General features: G+C 52.7%; 2 protein-coding genes across 3 annotated transcripts; both read left to right on the forward strand.

Annotated features, from left to right (window-relative positions):
• Window positions 1-1,359: 1,359 nt before the first annotated feature.
• AARS1 (alanyl-tRNA synthetase 1) lies at window positions 1,360-17,223 on the forward strand. Of its 2 annotated transcripts, none has more exons than XM_056500442.1 (21): window positions 1,360-1,443; window positions 2,790-2,998; window positions 3,609-3,797; window positions 4,394-4,539; window positions 5,628-5,819; window positions 6,260-6,404; window positions 7,598-7,743; window positions 8,282-8,390; window positions 8,488-8,638; window positions 8,998-9,122; window positions 9,726-9,870; window positions 10,471-10,649; window positions 11,145-11,258; window positions 11,948-12,154; window positions 12,766-12,950; window positions 13,366-13,474; window positions 14,160-14,273; window positions 14,540-14,659; window positions 15,121-15,207; window positions 16,563-16,676; window positions 16,956-17,223. In XM_056500442.1, the coding sequence occupies exons 2-21, from the start codon at window positions 2,855-2,857 to the stop codon at window positions 17,139-17,141; spliced, it is 2,907 nt and encodes a 968-aa protein (XP_056356417.1). In that variant the 5' UTR covers window positions 1,360-1,443; window positions 2,790-2,854; the 3' UTR covers window positions 17,142-17,223. The 2 variants fall into 2 exon arrangements, with proteins under 2 accessions (XP_056356417.1, XP_056356416.1); XM_056500441.1 differs by lacking the exon at window positions 1,360-1,443 and adding an exon at window positions 1,761-1,984.
• Window positions 17,224-17,287: 64 nt separating this feature from the next.
• EXOSC6 (exosome component 6) lies at window positions 17,288-18,885 on the forward strand. The gene has a single exon (XM_056500443.1). It carries the CDS (start codon window positions 17,343-17,345, stop codon window positions 18,183-18,185), a length of 843 nt encoding a protein of 280 aa, XP_056356418.1. The 5' UTR covers window positions 17,288-17,342; the 3' UTR covers window positions 18,186-18,885.
• The last annotated feature ends 434 nt before the right edge of the window (window positions 18,886-19,319 follow it).

A 19,319-nucleotide genomic window follows, 5' to 3' on the forward strand; every position in this document is an offset into this window, starting at 1 on the left:
TAATGGCCAGTGCCAAGCAGGGGAGTGATGCTTGGAAAGGGCTGACCGATAGTTGCCAAGGACAGCAGCACAGGCACACTCATGGCTCCAGAATCACAGCTCAGGGCCAGAAAGTACCAGGGAAGAGATGAGACCAGGCTACAAAATCCCAGTGCAGCAGAGGCACCTGGGAACCATCCAGGTTAGAGGAACTGAGAGAACTCTACTCCAAGGCCCATCAGGAGGAGCACGATCAGCAATGACTTCAGAGCGGGGTGCCCAGGGCTTGAACTTGACCTCAAAACCCTCCAGGAATCCCACAGACTTCCCAGACCCCCTTTCCATGCTTGACTGTCCTCAGAGTGATGGTTTTTGTCAGCGTGGCACCTCCCCTGCATACAGGCTGTGCTGCTTGGCTGGGTCTACAAGGCCCATGATGGGAGCCATGCAGTGGCCCCTCCTGCATCTCAAAGCCTTGACCTTGACCCCGCAGACCCCTGCAAAGACCCTGTAGCCATTACATCCCTCAGCAGGGCTTTGCTCCCCACTGCAGCTCTGAGCCAGCTCCTGCTCTGCCACAGCCCCTTCCTGGCTGAGCCCCACAGCTCCCCACTCCCTCCATGGGAGCAGCCAGCATTGCTGTTGCAAAATGCGGAATGTGTCAGTCAGTATTATCTTAGTCAGGCTGTTCTTTGATGTAAGACCTTTGTATACTTTCAAGCCTAATCAGCAGGAAAGGAGACCTAATCGCTGGAAGAGGCAGCAGCTAGCATCCCTCACTCAAGGACATCCTGGAACTAACAAGATTTAGGGATTGCTAACTTGGCAAAATACTCCAGTATTCTGATAATCCAGTGTATTTTAGAGCTAAACTATCTTCATTGTAACACTAAAAATCACACCTACAGATCAAAAAGACCCTTCCCACATGCAGACCCTTCCCCTGAGCCTGAGCAGAAGTTAGCTGGGGTTACATGATTTGTGTGGAAGGTGTTAGTCAATCCTAACAGAAGGGCTGTGTTTGGGAAGTTACTAACCCTGATTTTCCGCGTTTAAATTACAGCATGGAAAAGTCCGGTGAGGTGTGCTGGTTTTGTGGAATACCACTGAGCACCCAGGCTGGGGCAGATCTGAAATAAACAATGTGTCACTCGAGTGTGTCATTATCGGCTCGTTGCGCACCAGAGAACTAATTTGAATTTTGGAGCAATATTCCTGCGCCGGCAGGGCGGGCACCCTTAAAATGGCGGCGCGCAGTGAGGCTTCAGCCCGCCCGCGTCACGTGGCCGCCGTGTCCCGCCATTGCATCAGCCGGGGGCGGGGCGCCGCGCGAGCGGGTGGGGCTGGCGGAGGAGTGGCAGCCCCCGAAGCCAATGGGAGGCGGCGTCCGGCGGAGGGGCGGGGCGGAGCGGGCGCTGCGGCGCGGCCGGAGGAGCGCAGCGAGGGGCGGCGGTGGTCGCGCAGGTACGGCCCGAGCGGCCTGCGGGGGTCCGGCTGCTGCGCTTGGCTTCCATGGTCCGGCCTGGACCGCGGGCACGGTTGAGAGGGGCACGGAGAAGGCAGGGCGGGAGGGTGGCGGTGGCGGTGGCGGTGCGCTGGTCGCGCCCCATGCGGGCCCACGGAGGGATGCCGGGCGGCCGGCGGCGCTGCCGGACACCCTGTGCCCTCACCCCTCCTCGGGCGCCGGAGAGCGGGTGTGTCTGGGCAGAGGCTGTCATAGGTCCTGGGGCCGCTGCTGTGCTTGTTTCTCCCCACCTCGGTCCTTCCCTCCTGCAGCATCGAGGTTGGACTCGATGATCCCAGAAGACTTTACCAATCTAATTGATTCTGCGCTGTGAACGCTCCCAGGCCGTGCTCCTATGGGGCATTCCCGTGTCTCCGCGCCGCAGCAGGCTGCTGGGATCTCGCCTCCCCCCGTGGATCCGCATTGCGCTGAGCTGTCAGGGACAGCCCTGTGTACCCGCAGGACACGGCGGTGCTGCCCTCCAGGCTGTCACTGCCTCTGGTGTGACATGTGTGGGGATGTGGGTCCCCTCAGGGAAGGCTTTTAGGATTCCCTGGAGCTGTCTCTGCTTTGATCAGGGAGGGTGGACAAGGTTATAATCAGGGGTCATTTTCAAACTTGGCTATTCTATGATTTAGTCACTGAATCACAGAATGGTTTGGATTGGAAGGTACCTGAAAGCCCACCTGGTTCTAACACCCCTGTCATAGGCAGGGACACCTTCCACTACACAATGATGCTCCAAGCCCCATTCAACCTGTCCTTGAACACTTCTAAGGATGCTGAAGCCACACCTCTTGGCAACCTGTGCCAAGTTTTACCACCCATGCAAGGAAGAATTTCTTCGTAATATCTAACCTAAATCTCTTCTCTTCCAGTTTAAAACTGTTCCTCCTTTTCATATCATTCTCTGCCTATGTAAAAAGTTGCTATTCGTCATTTTTAAGGAAGGCCGTTATGATGTCTCCTCACTCTGCATTTAATCACTTTGAATGCTTTGGTGACTTGCCAATCCCTCTGTCCCCAGCAAGGCAAACACAACTACTAAGTTTAGTATCCATGTGAATTTGATATTTTGTAACTACGTGTTTTCAAAGAACTTGAGGTAGAGCCCCAGGAATCAGGGAGTTTGGGGGAGAGGAAATTTTGGGTTGAGCCACCACTGTTTGGGGTAGATTGATGGTTGAACTGAAGTGTCAGTGAGTACTTAACAGTGTGGGGACACCCTTTCATGAGTTGGAGACAATGGTCCTGATATTCACGTTGAGCTGACAACACATCAGAGCGCTGTTTGTTGTTTTTTCAGACTGCACCGAGGTTTTGCCACTTTCCTGCCACTTGCTTTAGACAGTGGCAACTTCCAGCTTCCAGATGGAGACCCCCCTCACTGCCAGCCAGATCCGGCAACGGTTCATTGACTTCTTCAGGGAAAACAAGCACACCTATGTTCACTCATCTTCTACAATCCCCCTGGATGACCCCACACTGCTCTTTGCCAATGCTGGTATGAATCAGGTAGGATTCCTGCCCTAGCACTGCAGTCTTACTGACATATCCTGTTGGAACCTGTGAAGCTGTTTTCAGAGCTGTTGGGGAAGTTATTGTTTTCTACACCTTCCTTCTGGTCACAGAGACATGGTGTGTTCTCTGGAGCCCTCTGTGCTCTCACAAAATTGGCAAGAGCACTGGAAGGGGATCCTGTGTTGAGACTTCTGCCAGTCTTGTTTCCTTGGTACCACAGCAGCCCTGGCACAAATGACTAATGGTGTCTTTAAAGAGCAGTTGAGACTGGGATGCTGCAAAGCCTCTGCTGCAGATCAGTAACTACACCCAGTTTTTTATTTTTTGGTAGCTAGGAATCTGACAGCTTTCAGTCTCTTTGGAAGGCCTGGGGTTTGGTGGGTCCTAGGAACACCTGTGTGTGTGCAAGTGTTGAGTTCTAGGCAGCTCTTCATGGACTGGTTTGTTTCTGAAAGGTGCTTTGGGTATGTTCAAATTAATGATATCATGACATAAGTGACACTGCCTTGCTGTTGCTTGCAACGTTTGAAAACAGGTTGTGAGAGCTTTTCTCACTTTCTCAGCTTTTCTAGCAGTTCACGTGCCCTTTTTTCTCTCCTTGCAGTTCAAACCCATCTTCCTCAATACCATCGACCCCTCGCACCCGCTCGCTAAGCTCAGCAGAGCCACCAACACTCAGAAGTGCATCCGAGCAGGGGGCAAGCACAACGACCTGGATGACGTGGGGAAAGATGTGTACCATCACACCTTCTTTGAGATGTTGGGGTCCTGGTCCTTTGGGGATTATTTCAAGGTAAAACAGTCTGGATGCAGCTCTGAATCTGTTGTGCAGATTTATCCATCTCTGTAAATTCAGCAGAGCAGTTGGCAGGAGGAAAGAGAATATGAGGCACAGAGGTGCATGTGGCTTCTTTGGAATAAATGAGCTTGGAAGCTGCCCCAGCCCTGCAGAATGATTTGAGATTAATTGCTTAAGGTTTACAAAGCTGATTAAATTAACTCTGCTAGTTTGGAGTCTTCAGGCAAAGATTTTACTGGCTGTCCTGAAGATGTGGGGACTAACATATGCTATGCTTCTTTGACTGACCTTCAAACAGGAGTGGTGATATAATTATGATTTCCTTTCCCAAGTTTCTTGCTAGTGTAGTATTCAAAGTCAGAATTAAAAGGCTTTTTGTAGTCAGTGAACATGCTAGGAGTTAACTTTGCTTCATCAAGACATTCATATGAGATGTTCCTTGTGCCCTCTTCACTGTATGTATTAATTTTTCTCTTTCTTATGTCAAAAGTCAGAAAGTTTTTGGCTGCTGATACCTACAGTAGCCAATACTTTGGATGTTGAGAAGCTGTCTTTCAATTCACTTGCTGACCTCATGTTTCCTTCTGCAGGAACTTGCTTGTAAACTGGCACTGGAACTTCTCACCAAGGAGTTTGGCATCCCTGCTGAAAGGCTCTATGTCACTTACTTTGGTGGAAATGAGGCTGCAGGACTGCAGCCAGACCTGGAGTGCAAGCAGATCTGGTTGGATTTGGGGTAAGGTCATTCACTGAGGCAGGTGCATGTTTTGATGAGCAATAGTAATCTATTTGGCTTGGATATTAGGAAAAAATTCTCAGAATCAGAACAGAACAGGCTCCTCAGAGCAATGGTGCAGTCACCATTCCTGGAGGGATTTTAAAGCTGTGTAGCTGTGGCACTTTGGGGCATGGTTTAGTGGTGAGTTTGGCAGTATTGGAGTAAGAGTTGGACTTGATGATCTGAAAGATCTTTTCCAACCTAAATGTTTCTATGACTCAATGATGGCCTGTGTTATGTGGCAGAACACATATAACAGGAGGCTTTAACAAAACTGAAGTCTCACAAATAACATTTGCAGGGTGGTGGAGCTGATACTAGAAGATACTGAGAGCTCTGGTTTCAAAATTTCTTGTGTAAGCTTTAGAGTCCTGCTTGGTCAGGTAGATGGGATGTCCTGCCCAGTGTGCTGCCACTGTGACAGCATTTGAGAAGATCATGGAATTAGAACTGTAGAATGGTTTGGCTTGGAAGGGACCTTACAGCTCATCTTGTTCCAAGCCCTGTCCAACCTGGTCTTGAATTCTTCCAGGGATGGGGCAGACACAGCTTCTCTAGGCAGCCTGTTCCACTGCCTCACCCTGCTTACAGAGAAGAATTTATTTATAATGTATAATATGTATCTGCTCTCTGTTAGTTTAAAGCCCTTTTCCTATCACTCCATGTCCTAAACAGTTCCTCTCCATATTACTTCCCCTTTAGGTACTAAAAGGCCACAGCAGGGTAATCCCAGAGCCTTCTCTTCTCCGTGCTGAACAATCCAAATTCTTTCAGCCTTTTCTCATAGGAGAGATTCTTCATCCCATCAGTGTCTTCTTGCTGATGGCTTTACTGAGGTGTTATGTAAGTCTCTGTCTCCACCTGGTATGACTGCCATGTGCCAGTGTTCACTCGACCCTCTCAGCAGGGCTCCTCAGCATTAGACTCTTGAATTGATCTGTCTGAAGACACTAGGAATTCATCAGTATATCTAGGGAATTAGTGAGCCTTTAGTTTGGAGAATTATTTTAGTTAGTCTCTGTTGTTCAATAAATTTCTTCTTACAGGCTGGCTGAGGGCAGGATTCTGCCTGGCAATATGAAGGATAATTTCTGGGAAATGGGAGACACTGGGCCCTGTGGCCCTTGCAGCGAGATCCACTATGACCGGATTGGGGACAGAGATGCTTCACACTTGGTCAATCAGGATGATCCCAATGTCCTGGAGATCTGGAACCTGGTGTTCATACAGTTCAATAGGTGAGCCAGACCTGCTTCCAGCTTCCAGGTGAGCCAGGTTGCTCCAGCTCAGTTTGGGAGTCTGCTTGGACTGTGTGTTCTTTTAACTGCCCATGGCTTGCTTGCCATTCCCATTTATCCACCAGCTGAGCACTTTGTGGTGCTCTGTCCCCTTACCCACTGGTACAGAAGGGGTTGGTCACGCTGCTTTTGGGACAAACTGAGACTTTTTTCTCTGTTTATCTGCCAGGAGTTCAGTAGGGAATAAGTTGTTGTCTGCTCTGGGTCTAAGTTGTTGCTGAGGGTATTGTTAAGTATATTTTATCACAGTTGTCCTTTGTGTGGCTTGTGTATGGGCCTGTGTCACAAATCTGATGGAACTAAATCTTACAGAGATGAAGAAAGAAATAGGATTCCCCCTGCAGAGCCTCTATCCATAACATCTCATCTCTCTTTGGCAGGGAAGCTGATGGGACACTGAAACCCCTTCCTAAGAAAAGTATTGATACTGGGATGGGCCTGGAGAGGCTGGTCTCTGTGCTGCAGAACAAGATGTCTAACTATGACACTGACCTTTTCCTTCCTTACTTCGAAGCCATCCAAAAGGTATGAACTGAAGCCTGACCTAGCTGCATCCATTCCCTGAATTCTTGGGGAGATGTGTGACAGGTTGGACAGGGTGGTCTCTGCTTTCCCAGCTGCTGTGAGCCCCAAATATTTATACTTTGCTGAGGGTAGGAATCAGGCTGGCACAGTAATTACTGCCCTAGGACATGTTCCTGGGGGGAAACTGGATAGCAAGTGGTGCAGCTTTTCCAGTTTCTGTGAACCATCCTAGTGGACACTCCTTGGTCCTCTCCCACTGAGAGATGCTCTGCAGTCCAACATGGCCAAGTGCCATCTTTCAGCCACCTGCTAGACAGCACGTCGTACTGCTAACGATTTGTCCTTCAGTCTCACACCTGGAACATGCTGATCTGCAGAAAATTCCCTTAGCCAGGAGTGCTTTGCCATAAACCACAACAGTCAATTGCAGAACCTGTGTGCTGTTGCGGCATTGTCTTGGATGGGGGCCACATTACCCATGCTGGGAGTTCTGTATGCAGGTCTGAGGCTTTTTTTATCTTCATGGCAGAGCTTTCTGGCTGTAGATCATGCTGGATAAAATGCAGGGAGAAGAGCTTAGGCTCCACCTACCTCTAAGGAGTGAGGTGCCAAGCTCCAGAGGTGGAATTGGAAAGCTGCCTTTTTTCAGTCCCTGTGTCCTTGTCTGCCTTTCTGCCGTGTGCTGGGAGCCTGGCTGGAGGGACTGTGCCCGTGGTGGGAGGTTTGCACCACATGCAAGCAGTGCATGGTTACAGCAGTATCTTTCCCTAGGGTATGGATAAAATCATCCTAAAAGAGGGAAGTTGGGACCATCTCCTGTGGGACAGAATTTGAAAGGTTTCTTGGCTGGGCAGATTATGCCAGGTTGGAATACATGAGCCAATGTGCAAAACAAATTTTTTCCTTGTACCCTCTCCCTCTTCTTCTCGCTTGGGCTCTTAATGATGGGATAAATTGGATTTTCTTCCCCCTGGTCTGGAGAGCTTTTGGCCATTGAAATGTGGGCTGTGGCACCATGCAGAAGCCACAGCTCTGTGCTTTCCCTAGGTTCACTGAGTCTCCTCTTTCCAAGAGGAATATTCTCCTCTGTAGCTGTGGGGTGGGCTTGGTTTCTGATGCCCTTCCCTGTAATTCTGCAGTGGTGCCACTGTCAGTAATTGTACTTTCTGCCCACTGCCTTCTCCTCTACAAAGGGCACAGGTGCCAGGCCCTACCTGGGGCAGGTTGGGGCCGAGGATGCAGATGGGATCGACATGGCGTACCGTGTGCTGGCTGACCACGCACGCACCATCACCCTGGCCCTCTCGGACGGGGGCAGGCCTGACAACACTGGCAGAGGGTAAGAAGGAGCTGTTACATTGTCACCACTCCGTTCTGTTCCACATGGCTGCCCTCAGGGCTCTGGGATCTCCTGTGTCTCTGGGATCTCTTTGAATTCATCATTAAAGCAGAGGGTAGCAGAGTGTTTCCCCGAAATATTTGGTGCTTGAATTGTTGTAGTAAGGTTCACCCAAAAGGCCATGATGCACAAGTCTGAAGGTTCTTGTGAGTACCACTGCTGCTGTGCCAGCCCCCAAATAAGATGACTGTGGGCAGAAAGGCACAAAGCCTGGCTTGGTACAGTGTTGCTGTTGAAAAAGCAAGAAATTTTGGGCTGGGGGCCTGTGCTGCAGGTGCCAGTGGACTCCATAAGCACACAGTAAATGTGGGTCATGGAGCTGGGGCCTAGCACCTCACCTGTGCCTTGAGGGAAAATGAGAGGAGAAAACCCTGTGCTCTTGGTCCTGGGAGGGGGTGCTGGTAGGTGGGTGCTGGTGGAGCCCCTGAGAGCAGCTCAGATGTGTAACATTTGCATGAGGGGCTCTGCTATTCCCTAGGTATGTGCTGAGGCGGATTCTCCGACGGGCTGTGCGCTATTCCCATGAGAAGCTCAATGCCCCCAAGGGCTTCTTTGCTACTCTGGTTGATGTGGTGGTGCAGTCACTGGTAAGTTCTCCTATTCCACTGTGTCTGCTGAAGACTTCCTCTGCTGAAGTGTGCACATCTCCATGTTGAAGGGCTCCTCCTCCTTTTGGGTCTGCAGGGAGATGCCTTTCCTGAGCTGAAGAAGGACCCAGATATGGTGAAGGACATTATCAATGAGGAAGAGGATCAGTTCCTGAAAACACTGAGCAGGGGCCGTCGCATCCTGGACAGGAAGATCCAGAGCCTTGGGGACAGTAAAGTCATTCCTGGTAAGGCTGTGACTTCTGTCTGGATGCAGCAAAAGTTATTTATTATCCAGGATCACATAAGGGCTTAGGGAAACTGGGGGAAGGGAAAGGGTGGGACAATAAATGTGGTAGAAGGTGGTGGGGGGACAAAGTTGGAGTCAGAAATCATTTCTTAGAGTTGAAGCACCCATCTCTCCTCTGGCCTGTGTTCACTTGCTCGGGTTCCTGAGCTGCCCAGACACACATCTCTGCTGTCAGGCAAGAGCCTTTTGGATGTTCATGCTCTTCAGAACTGTTCACTGTCCTGCCAGAGCTCAGAGCCAGTGGGGGTGCAGTGTCTCATGGAACATGAAAGGTGACTGCTTTGCCCTTTTCCGCAGGTGACACTGCCTGGCTGCTGTATGACACCTACGGATTCCCTGCGGATCTCACTGGGCTGATTGCAGAGGAGAAGGGCCTTGTTGTAGACATGGAGGGCTTTGAAGAAGAGCGGAAAAATGCTCAGGTGGGTAACAGCTCCAGGGGAAGCTAGTTTATGAGTGGGTAGGTAGAATTCCTTTCCTTGCAGTTTGCAGTCATGAGTTGCTCCTTTGTCACTGAGTCTGCTCACAGCCTGTGTGCTCCGTGGGAAAAAAACCAGGACAACTGGAGTTGCTGTGGGATGTGTCTTTTCTGAACAGCTGGAGTTGGTTTTGCTCACTAGCAAAGCCTGGAACCTTGAGCTCAGCCTTCAGACAGAGATAATGCAGTGCTGGGTGCACCTCTGCTGTTCTGTTCTGGTTAGGGAAGTGTTTCCCTGTCCAAGGATCAGTATCCAGGCAGGCCTGCACCTTGGGTTCATTTCCCAGTATGTTTGCTGCAGCAGCAGGGAGTGGCATTGACCAGCTGGATACTTGCCTTGTCCTTACTGGGCTCAGGCCCACTTGGTCTGCATGCTGAAACTGGCTGCTCTGAAGCTAGAACAATTGGCACACTCCAGGTGCTGGTGCAGAGCTCTAAATCAGAGAGTGCTGGATGTGAGTGAGATGTGCAACTAGGCTGGCATGCATTGGTGTTTGTTAAACCTTGGTATTTGGCAGGTAGTTTCTCAAACCTTGTTCATTGGCAGCTCAAATCCCAAGGCAAGGGTGCTGGAGGGGAGGATCTCCTCATGCTGGACATCTATGCCATTGAAGAGCTAAGAGCCCAAGGGCTGGAGGCAACAGATGACTCACCAAAGTACAACTATGCTTCAGATCCGAGTGGTACCTATGGTATGGAAAAACGTTCTCACAATCATGTTTTGCTAATAAACACTCCCTGTGATATATTTCTGGGTTCCCCTTTCCTGGGATGTGGAGTTGGAAGTGGAAGGCTGTGCAGGTGAATAGCCTGCTTGTTACTAATTGAGCAGAGAAAGAGGTCAGACTGTTCAGTGGCTACTGTGCTGCTGTTGCCAAATTAAGGGAATTCCTATTCCTGCAGCTTTATGTCTCCACACTCCTTTGTTGGTGTTTCTCAGCTGCTCCTTTGCCAGTGCTGCAGGAGACTGCAGTTTCTGCTTGGCCTGTTGCTCTGGCTCTTCCTGCTAGTTTTTTGATTTGATGGAGATTCAGGAGGCTGCAGGCTCATACCATGTGTGCTGCTCACTTTAGCTGCATAGGTGTGAAAGGCAGTGACAGTTCCTGCCTTGGAGGGCACTAAATGAAATTTCCAACTAACTGTTGCCTTACTCCTCTCTCCTTATCCCCTGCAAATGTGTTATCTGCCATGAGCTCCTGCAATAACTGGGAGGTGTTGCTATGACATTCTGCTCTTGTGGTGTCTAAAAGGCTTTCCTGTTTTACTGACACTGCCTGTCACTCCCGTGTCAGATTTCGGGAGCCTTGTGGCCACAGTGAAAGCCATCCGCAGGGACAAGAAGTTTGTGGAGGAGGTGTCCACTGGCCAGGAGTGTGGGATAGTGCTGGACCGGACCTGCTTCTATGCCGAGCAGGGTGGGCAGATCTATGACCAGGGCTACATGGTCAAGGATGACGACAGCAGAGAGGATGTGAGTTGGCCTGAGAGCCTTTTGCTAGACTCAGTCTGACATGGGGCCTGGGTAGAGGGGAGAAGGGGCCAAGCAAGCTCCAGCAATTTCCCATCCATGTTAGGTGTCATGCATTGCACAGGGTTTCTCTCGGGGGGTGCTGCATGGCATGGATGTGCTGGAGTTTTGTTACCCTTGCTTGTTGAGGAGCTCAATTCTGTGCTGCTGTCACCAGAATGTGGGTGCCTGTGGTGGTGGTGCTGGGATTGCCAAGCTCAAGAGCAGTGCTCTCAAGCCAAGATGGGGAGCTGAGGTGGGGAGCTCTTTCTGTGCCCCACCTTCATTCACTTCTCTGTTTTGCTGTGTGCTGTGCCTGGGGACACTCAGCTTTCTCCAGCACACACACTGCTGGCTCTCAGCTGGGACCTTTCCACTTGCAGCTCAGACCTCTGGCTGGATGGTGTCTCTCCTTGGCCTCTCACCCTGCTCACATGGGTCATTTCCCTCTTTGTACAGAAAACAGAATTCACTGTCAAGAATGTTCAGGTCCGAGGAGGCTACGTGCTCCACATAGGAACTCTGTATGGGAGCTTGAAAGTAGGAGATCAGGTCCACCTGACTATTGATGAGGTAAGTTAAAACATGGTGTAACACATGGGCTTGTCTCTTTTCTCTGGATTTTGTAGTTTCTTTTCATCAGTGCCACTGTGGGGGCCTGATGTTTGGGTTCTGCTCTCTATGCAGCACAGGATCAAGCAGTGTGTAGCTGAGTCCAAGTCTCTCCTGCTTCCAACACCTGGCTTTCTCCTACCATGGCACATGATGCTCTGCTAGCTCAGAGCCACTCTTGCTGGGTTTTCTGATCACAGACAGAAACACATTTTGGGTCATGACTTCCAGGGAGAACATGTGTGGTGTTTCATTGTGTAGGGACAACAGCAGAAAGCCTGGGCTGTCTGCCCCACTCCAAACATTCCCTATAGAGGCAGCACCTTTAGAGGAAGTGGGAAGGTTTCCACCCTGGAGTGCTTTTCCCTGCTGAGGAACAGAGATTAGTTATCTGTGTCCTGATCTGTCCTTGGCATCTCTCCCCAAAGGCCCAGCAAGGGAACTGCCAGGAGAAAAACCATGCACAGATTTGGTGGGGAACACCTGTTCCTGTAGCTGAAGCTCTAAGGCAGCAAGTGTGATCAGTTGTTCTGGTGTCCTGAGCTCGCTGAGGATTCTGTTGGAGCAGGGCATTAACCTCCCCTTCAGCTGCTGAGGTGGTTGTGGCTCTGGGGTGTGGAACCCCATCTAACAGTGGCTTCCTCCCTCAGGCCAGGCGGAGGCCAGTCATGAGCAACCACACAGCCACCCACATCCTCAACTTCGCCCTGCGCTCCGTGCTGGGGGAGGCTGACCAGAGGGGCTCCCTGGTGGCACCCGACAGGCTGCGCTTCGACTTCACGGCCAAGGGAGCCCTGTCCAGCCAGGAAATCAAGAAAGTTGAAGGGATTGCCAACCAGATGATTGAGGAGTCAAAGGTGGGTATGGCTGACACATTGTATACCTTGAGTCCAGGTTTTGGATGGGCTGGGATGCTGGGAGTTTGACATACACAGGAGAATGCTGAGCTGCTGGTGCAGTACTGTGCACAGATTGCCATCACCTTAGAGAGTTTTGAGTGGGAAAGCCCCATATGGATTGTTCTATTCATTGATTTCAAGTCCTCTCTAGGGCTGGAGTGTTCCCATGCCTGCAGTAGTGTCACATCAGCTATAAAAGCCAGGAAGTTTGGTAGAATAGTTTTGCAGGCCTGACTGGATGTACAGCATACACCAAACAAACAGTGATGAGAGTTGCTCTGTCTGGTGCCAAGTGTCAGAGCCAATCCTGGAGGACCCTGGAATCTGCTTGGAACCTTTTGCATGTGCAGTAGCACATGGGGAGTCTGAGCAGGTGGTATTGGGAGTTTTGAAGATGAGATGTCTTTAAATAACTTTGTGATTCTTGTAGCTCACCAAACCCCAGCTCAGGTAAGGCACAAGACTTCACTTCTAGGATCTTTCAGAGGAAGAAATTTCCTGTGAATGTGGGCCCTCAGTCACAGCTGACAGGACTGGCTCTTACTGCATCCCTTTGCTGTCCTTTGCAGACTGTGTATGCCAAGGACTGCCCTCTGGCAGCAGCCAAAGCTATCCAAGGACTTCGGGCAGTTTTTGACGAGACCTACCCTGATCCTGTCCGTGTGGTTTCCATTGGCATCCCTGTGGAGGAGCTGCTGGCTGACCCCTCTGGCCCTGGGGGCTCCATCACCTCTATTGAGTTCTGTGGAGGGACGTGAGTACCTGGAGAGGCCAGGGAAGGTGGCAAGGTGGCTGAAAAGGAATTCCTATGGAGCTTGAGCTCCTGGGAGTGCCATGAGCATACACTGGGCAGAGCCATGGCAAAGATGGAGGTGGTAGTGATGATGTGCCTTTGCATTCCCAGTCCTGAGTCAATCAGTCTTAAAATTACCTCTTTCAGGCAGGAAACTGCCTGTATTGCCCCTGCTCTCACGCAGGGTCTCTGGCAGTGCTGGGAGCACAAGTCTTTCCTCACTCATTTGCTTTTAGCACTGGTTGTTTTTTCTGTCTGTCCCCACACTGCTGCATTTCCTTGGCAGAAGGTTGTCTTATTTCTGTGCTGATTCTTGCTGAGTTGAGAGGTGGACTTCTAACTCTTTCTTGTGGGTCTGTCTGGGTTCTTTCCAAAGGCATTTGCAGAACTCCAGCCATGCTGGCCCCTTTGTGATTGTTTCAGAAGAAGCAATTGCTAAAGGCATTCGGAGGATAGTTGCAGTCACCGGGGCTGAAGCTCGGAAGGTAAGGGTAGGCAGGAGAGATCCTCTGTGAAATTCCACCTATTAACTGTGTGCCAAAATTCCTTTTGTTCAAATTTGCATAGTACCTTCTGAGGGACTCGTGGAAAAGGGTGCTGCTGTTGGCAAAGACTGTGCTGGAGCCCTGGCTGTACTACAGTCGGAGCAGGAAAGAGAGGGGGAAGTCTCAGCTGTAGGTGTTGTGGCAGAGAAATCTGGGTGGGTGTGTGGGATGGCTCCAGGGTTAGCTCAGGTTGCTTTTCAGAGTGGCTGCTGATGTAGAGCTCTCAGCAGCTGGCAAGGCTGGCAGGAAAGTGGTGAAGTCTGAGAACCCAGTCCTCTGCTGCAGCAAGCAATGAATTTGATGTAGGCTGGTGCTCCCTAAAGTGGAAGAAAGAGGTTTCATGGGGAAGATGATATCTCTTTTGGGGGATCTTGGCAATTCTGGCAAGGAAAAGAGACCTGGCGTCCATGTGCCAGCACCACATGATGATGACCTGGTTCACAGGATAAGAACATGACCTGGTTCTGGTCAGGTGCTGCCTGCTTTAGTCCTGTGGCTTTGCAAGAATTACTAAGCTCCATCCTGGGGCATTCCACCATTCCTCACTTCTTTGCACTCTGGGGTGACCAAAAGCCCAGCCTACTCAATCTTCCAGCTTGATTTAACTCAGATTGTATTTTCCTAGGCCCTCAGGAAAGTTGACAGCCTCAGGAAACTGCTGTCAGCCCTAGAGGCCAAGGTGAAGGTCCAGACAGCTCCCAACAAGGACGTGCAGAAGGAGATCACGGATCTCAGTGAGGTGAGGATGCTTCCCCAAAGTGAATGGGACCTTGATTGCCAGAACTGGCTGGTATTAATAAGGCCTAAGTTCACCTTCTTACTCCTGTCCAACAGCCCTGCATCCCATGGGTGCTGCAGCCAGCACCTATTGCTTCAGGTCATTGACACTGGGAGAGGAGTGGAGCTTACTGGGCTCTGCCAGTTGAAGCAGAGTTCATGAGGTGCTGCATTTCCTGCCATGATTGCTGGCACCTTTAACCTTCTCTACCTGCTCCTCTTCTGCAGACACTGGCTGCTGCTATTATCCCACAGTGGCAGAAAGATGAACTGAGAGAGGCTGTTAAAGCACTGAAGAAAGTCATGGATGACCTGGACCGTGCAAGCAAAGCTGACATCCAGAAAAGAGTGAGCCCTGGGTGAAAATAAAGGACAGTGTGGGAGGGCTGTGGGCTGCTCCTTTGGGAGCTCTGTTAGTGTCCAGGATGGAAGAGAATTGATGTGTGGGAGTGCCCCTCATACTGTTTAGCCTTTTAGCTTCTCCTGCTGCCTCCTGAAGCAGAATTACCTCCATGCCTGTGTTGAAGCATGGCAGCTGTTCCTGCCCTAACAATGCCCCTGGGTGCAGGCTTCCTCCTGGATCCCACTGGTATTTTCTGGAGGAGGAATCATGCACAACATGCTATCGTGTAGGCCACATACCTGCCTGTCAGAATATAATCCACCTGTGTTCACAGTGTGAGACTGCTCCAGACTGAGCTGTGGGTGTGTTTGGGCAGCTTGGGGATCTCTGTCCCTGCTCTACACAGGTGGTTCTTGTGTCCATACATTGTGTGGATGATCTAGTGGCTGACCACTGTTGTCCTCAGGTACTGGAGAAGACCAAGCAGGTTATTGAGAGTCATCCTAACCAGCCGTGGGTCATCATGGAAATGGAAAATGGAGCCTCAGCAAAGGTATGGGAAAGTCTGATCTCTCAACTTTCCTTCTGCCTGAGGAGCAGCTGGGTGGTCTCAGGGGGGCCAGTTCAGTGCCACAGAGCTGTCCTTCTTGCCACCTGCTGTCCCAGAGAAGGGGGAAGGACCACTGGGATATTCTCTAGTGTCCCACCTCCTGGACTAGCACATGGTCTTGTATGGCTGGTGGGGTTTTGACCACTTGCTGCGTTTCCAGACATGGTGGTAGATAGGGAGCCCAGAAGAAATCCCATTGTGTCCCAGGTAAGACTCACCCTGCAGCAGTCATGACACTGAAAATAGACTTAAGGGGCTGAGAACAGCAGCTCTGCTGAGCCATGAAAGCCATGCTGCTTGTGGCCCCTGCAGATCAGCTCAGGGAGTGGTATCCTGGGCTGAGTGTGTGGACAGGACCAGGCAGAGAGCTGCTCCCAGCACTGTCTGCTCAGCTGGGTTCAAGTTCTTCCCTTGCCAGGGCTGAATCTCCTTGCCTCCTCCACACACAAGTTTTTTCCCCAAGTGTTTTCTATTGAAATGAATGGTCTTTTGTGTGCATTGTGTCACAGTGCTGAGCCCAGTAAGTGCCAGGCAGTGGGGGCTGGTTGTGCCTGGGCTTATACCACTCTGGGCTTAACACCCTTTTTGAATTTCCTCTGAGAGTCTTAGAGCTGATCCTGACCACTCTCTGTGGCCACCAGCATCACCATGATGCCCATTCTTCTGCTCCCAGTGGATGCTGTTGCAGCATTTTCCTTGGTTGCAGCATTTTCTGGCTGGAAGCCCAGAGAGTTGCATATTCGTAGTCCACCCAGAGCAGCACTGCAGGACCCACTCCTGGGGCTCTGTGCTGCATCATGCTGTCTGTGCAAGTGAGGGATGATGGTCTCCTTGGGAATAATGGAATGTGTGGCAGTCTCCCTGCTTCTTCCCTGCCTGCTGTGTCTGATAACCCTTGCAGGCTCTTCATGCTGCATTTGAGTCCTCCTGACTCCCTTTGGAACAACTGTTCCCTTCTGCTGGAATGAGCTTTTTCCACTCCAGCCAGTACATTCAGGCAAAGGTTTATTCTGGGGATGATTTTGCCAATTCTTGTGTACCTCAAGGTGGGAAAATAAAAGCATGTTCTCTTTTCTGCCTTGGAGTACACCGGCGGGGTTTATGTCCTCTGCCAAGGCTTCTACATTGCCAGGAATGTGAAGATGGCTCATGTTTGGGAGGAGGAGCACTGCAGAGTGCTGCTGGCTGGTTTGATGCAATTCCTAATCCCTGAGGTCTCTGTGGGTGCTGTTGTGGCTGGAGCTGAGCTGGGTGCAAGTGCAAGGAGGCAGTCATGCAATGATGTTGTTCTCTTCCAGGCCCTGAATGAATCTCTGAAGCTCTTCAAGACTAATTCCCCCCAGACTGCTGCTATGCTCTTTGCTGTGGATAACGAAGCTGGCAGGATCACCTGCCTGTGTCAAGTACCCCAGGTACTGCCAAGATGGCATGTCTGCCTCTCCCTGAGCCTCTGTGGAGGAGCTGCAGCCTCTAGGCAGGAATTATCTAACATTACACAGCTAGAACTGATTGGGGTTTGGCAAGAGCCACAGCCTTTGTACTTGGGCTTATTGTTAGGCTGCAGAAGTGAGGAAAAAGGGGTTATGCTCTGCAATCAGGGAAGGGGAAGAGTCAGCACTTAATGGGGTGGTAGGCATGGGGCAGGGTCACTGCTGTTCAGTCCTGACTGCTGGGTTTCTTCTCCTGCGCAGGAGACTGCAAATAAAGGCTTGAAGGCCAGCCAGTGGGTGCAGGAAGTGTCTGGCTTGATGGATGGCAAAGGCGGTGGAAAGGACATCTCTGCACAGGCAACAGGCAAGAACGTGGGCTGCCTGCAGGAAGCCCTGAAACTGGCCACGGACTTTGCCAGGCTCCGCCTGGGGGAGCTGAAGAACTGACTGAGGGGGGAACCCTGGCCCCGTAGTCTCCCTGTCTGTTCCCTGCGCGGCTTTCCTGTCAATAAAGGCTCCCTGCCCCTGCTGTGCGCCCGGCTCTGGAGGCGGGGCGGGGCGGGATGGGGTGGGGTGGGATCCACTGCCAGTCACAGCCTGTGCCCTCCTCCTGCTCGGGCCCGCCCCGCCGCCCGCTCACTGCCGAGCATGCCGCTGGATCACCGCCGCCTGCGCGGCCCCGAGGAGTCGCAGCCGCCGGCGCTGTGGGCAGCGAGCGCGGCCGAGGATGAGGAGGGCGAGGAGGGCGCGGGGTTGGCGCCGCGGGACCCGTGTGCGCTGCGGCCGCTGTTCGCGCGGGCCGGGCTGCTGAGCCAGGCGCAGGGCTCGGCCTACGTGGAGCTGGGCAGCGGCACCAAAGTGCTGTGCGCCGCCTGGGGCCCGCGGGAGTCGGCCGAGCCCGGGCCGGGCCGGCTGCTCTGCGAGTTCCGGCGGGCGCCGTTCGCGGGGCGGGGGGCGCGGGGCCGGCCGGGCGCGGCGGCGGAGCGGGAGGCGGAGCGGGAGGCGGCGGCGGCGCTGCGGGAGGCGCTGGAGCCGGCGGTGCGGCTGGGCCGCTACCCGCGGGCCCGCCTGGCCGTCAGCGCGCTGCTGCTGCAGGACGGGGGCTCGGCGCTGGCCGCCGCCGTCAGCGCCGCCGCCCTGGCGCTGGCGGACGCGGGCGTGGAGATGTACGACCTGGCCGTGGGCTGCGCGCTGAGCCGGCCGCCCGCGCCCGCCGCCTCATGGATGCTGCAGCCCGCCGAGCCCGAGGAGCGCCGCGCCGCCGCCCGCCTCACGCTGGCCCTGCTGCCCGCCCTCAACCAGGTGTCGGCCGTGCTGGGCGGCGGCCGCGGCGGCCCGCCCGAGGACTGGGCTCAGGCCCTGCGGCTCGGGCTCGATGGCTGCCACCGGCAGTACCCGGTGCTGCGGCAGAGCCTGCTGAGGGCCGCCCAGCGCCGCGATGCCGCCGCCGCTGCCGCCGCCACCGCCACCGCCGCTGCCACCAGTGCCTGAGTGCCCGTGAGAGCTGCGTTCCGCACTCTGGGGATGGGGCGTCAACCGGAGCCCGCCCGAGCTGCTTTCAGTGCTGGCGGAGATCCCTGGAGCCTCCTGATCCACACATCGCTGTTGGGGATTAAAATAAGTTTACTTTTAGAATTTTAGAAGTTTATTAAGTTGAAGCTTAATTGTAACTGCTGGTGAACCCCCAGACCCAGCCTGATCCATGCCTCATGCTGCTGGAGACTGGATGAGCCAACCAGTGCTGGGGACCCCTTGTGCTGCCCACGCAGCTGGAGACCCAAGAACTGTGCTCAAGGAATCTGCACCCCCCCCCCACACTGCCCAAGCAGCCCGGAGTGCGCCTGAGAAGCCCTCGTGTTGCAGGACACCATTCCTGACTGGTGCAAATAGCCTTGCATGCTGCTGAAGCCCCCGAAGAACACCCTCCATACTGCCTCTGCAGCCAGCTCCTGCCTGAGACCTTCCTCCAAGCAATTGCTCCAGGACCCGACATCTCACCCCAGGGTGGTCACAGCACCAGGCTCCCCACCATATCCATCTGTGCAGGCAGCATCTAGGCAGCACCAAGCAGGAACTATGTCATGGCATGGACTGCACATCTCTTGGACTCCTTGCCCAGGCTGTGTTTCAAAGTGGTGGAGTTGTGTTTTGTTAGTTTTTTTGTAATAATAAATCTTCTTTTTGTCTTCTGCCTGCATGGCCCTCCTGGGGCCTCTGCTACAAGTGGGGGTCACCCCCTCTACTCCCACTGTCCTTGAGGAGTTCAGGGGGTGCTAGGTACTTCCTTGGAATCTGATTATTCCTGGGGATGGAGTGGAGCAGGTGTCCTGTCTGCCAGGCTGCACCATGGTGGGCTGGTCAGGAATATTCTGAGTATTTTCCATTGGGATACAGGGCAGAGCTGCACTCATGGCTCTGGCCCTAAGCCCAGCCCAGCGATGCGGATGGTGCTTCCCTCAGCTGACAGTGCACAGCCAACAGGCCATGAAACACCCCAGATGAAGATATTTTAATTCCCACTCCAGCCCAGCACTGGAGTGGGCTGTTATGAATGGAGGAGTGGCACATTGCCTCCAAAAGCACCCACTGTCACCCACTAGTGCTGGGGACACGAGCTTGCGCCCA

This window comes from Oenanthe melanoleuca, chromosome 11 (assembly GCF_029582105.1).
Source record: "Oenanthe melanoleuca isolate GR-GAL-2019-014 chromosome 11, OMel1.0, whole genome shotgun sequence".
Classification (NCBI taxonomy): domain Eukaryota; kingdom Metazoa; phylum Chordata; class Aves; order Passeriformes; family Muscicapidae; genus Oenanthe; species Oenanthe melanoleuca.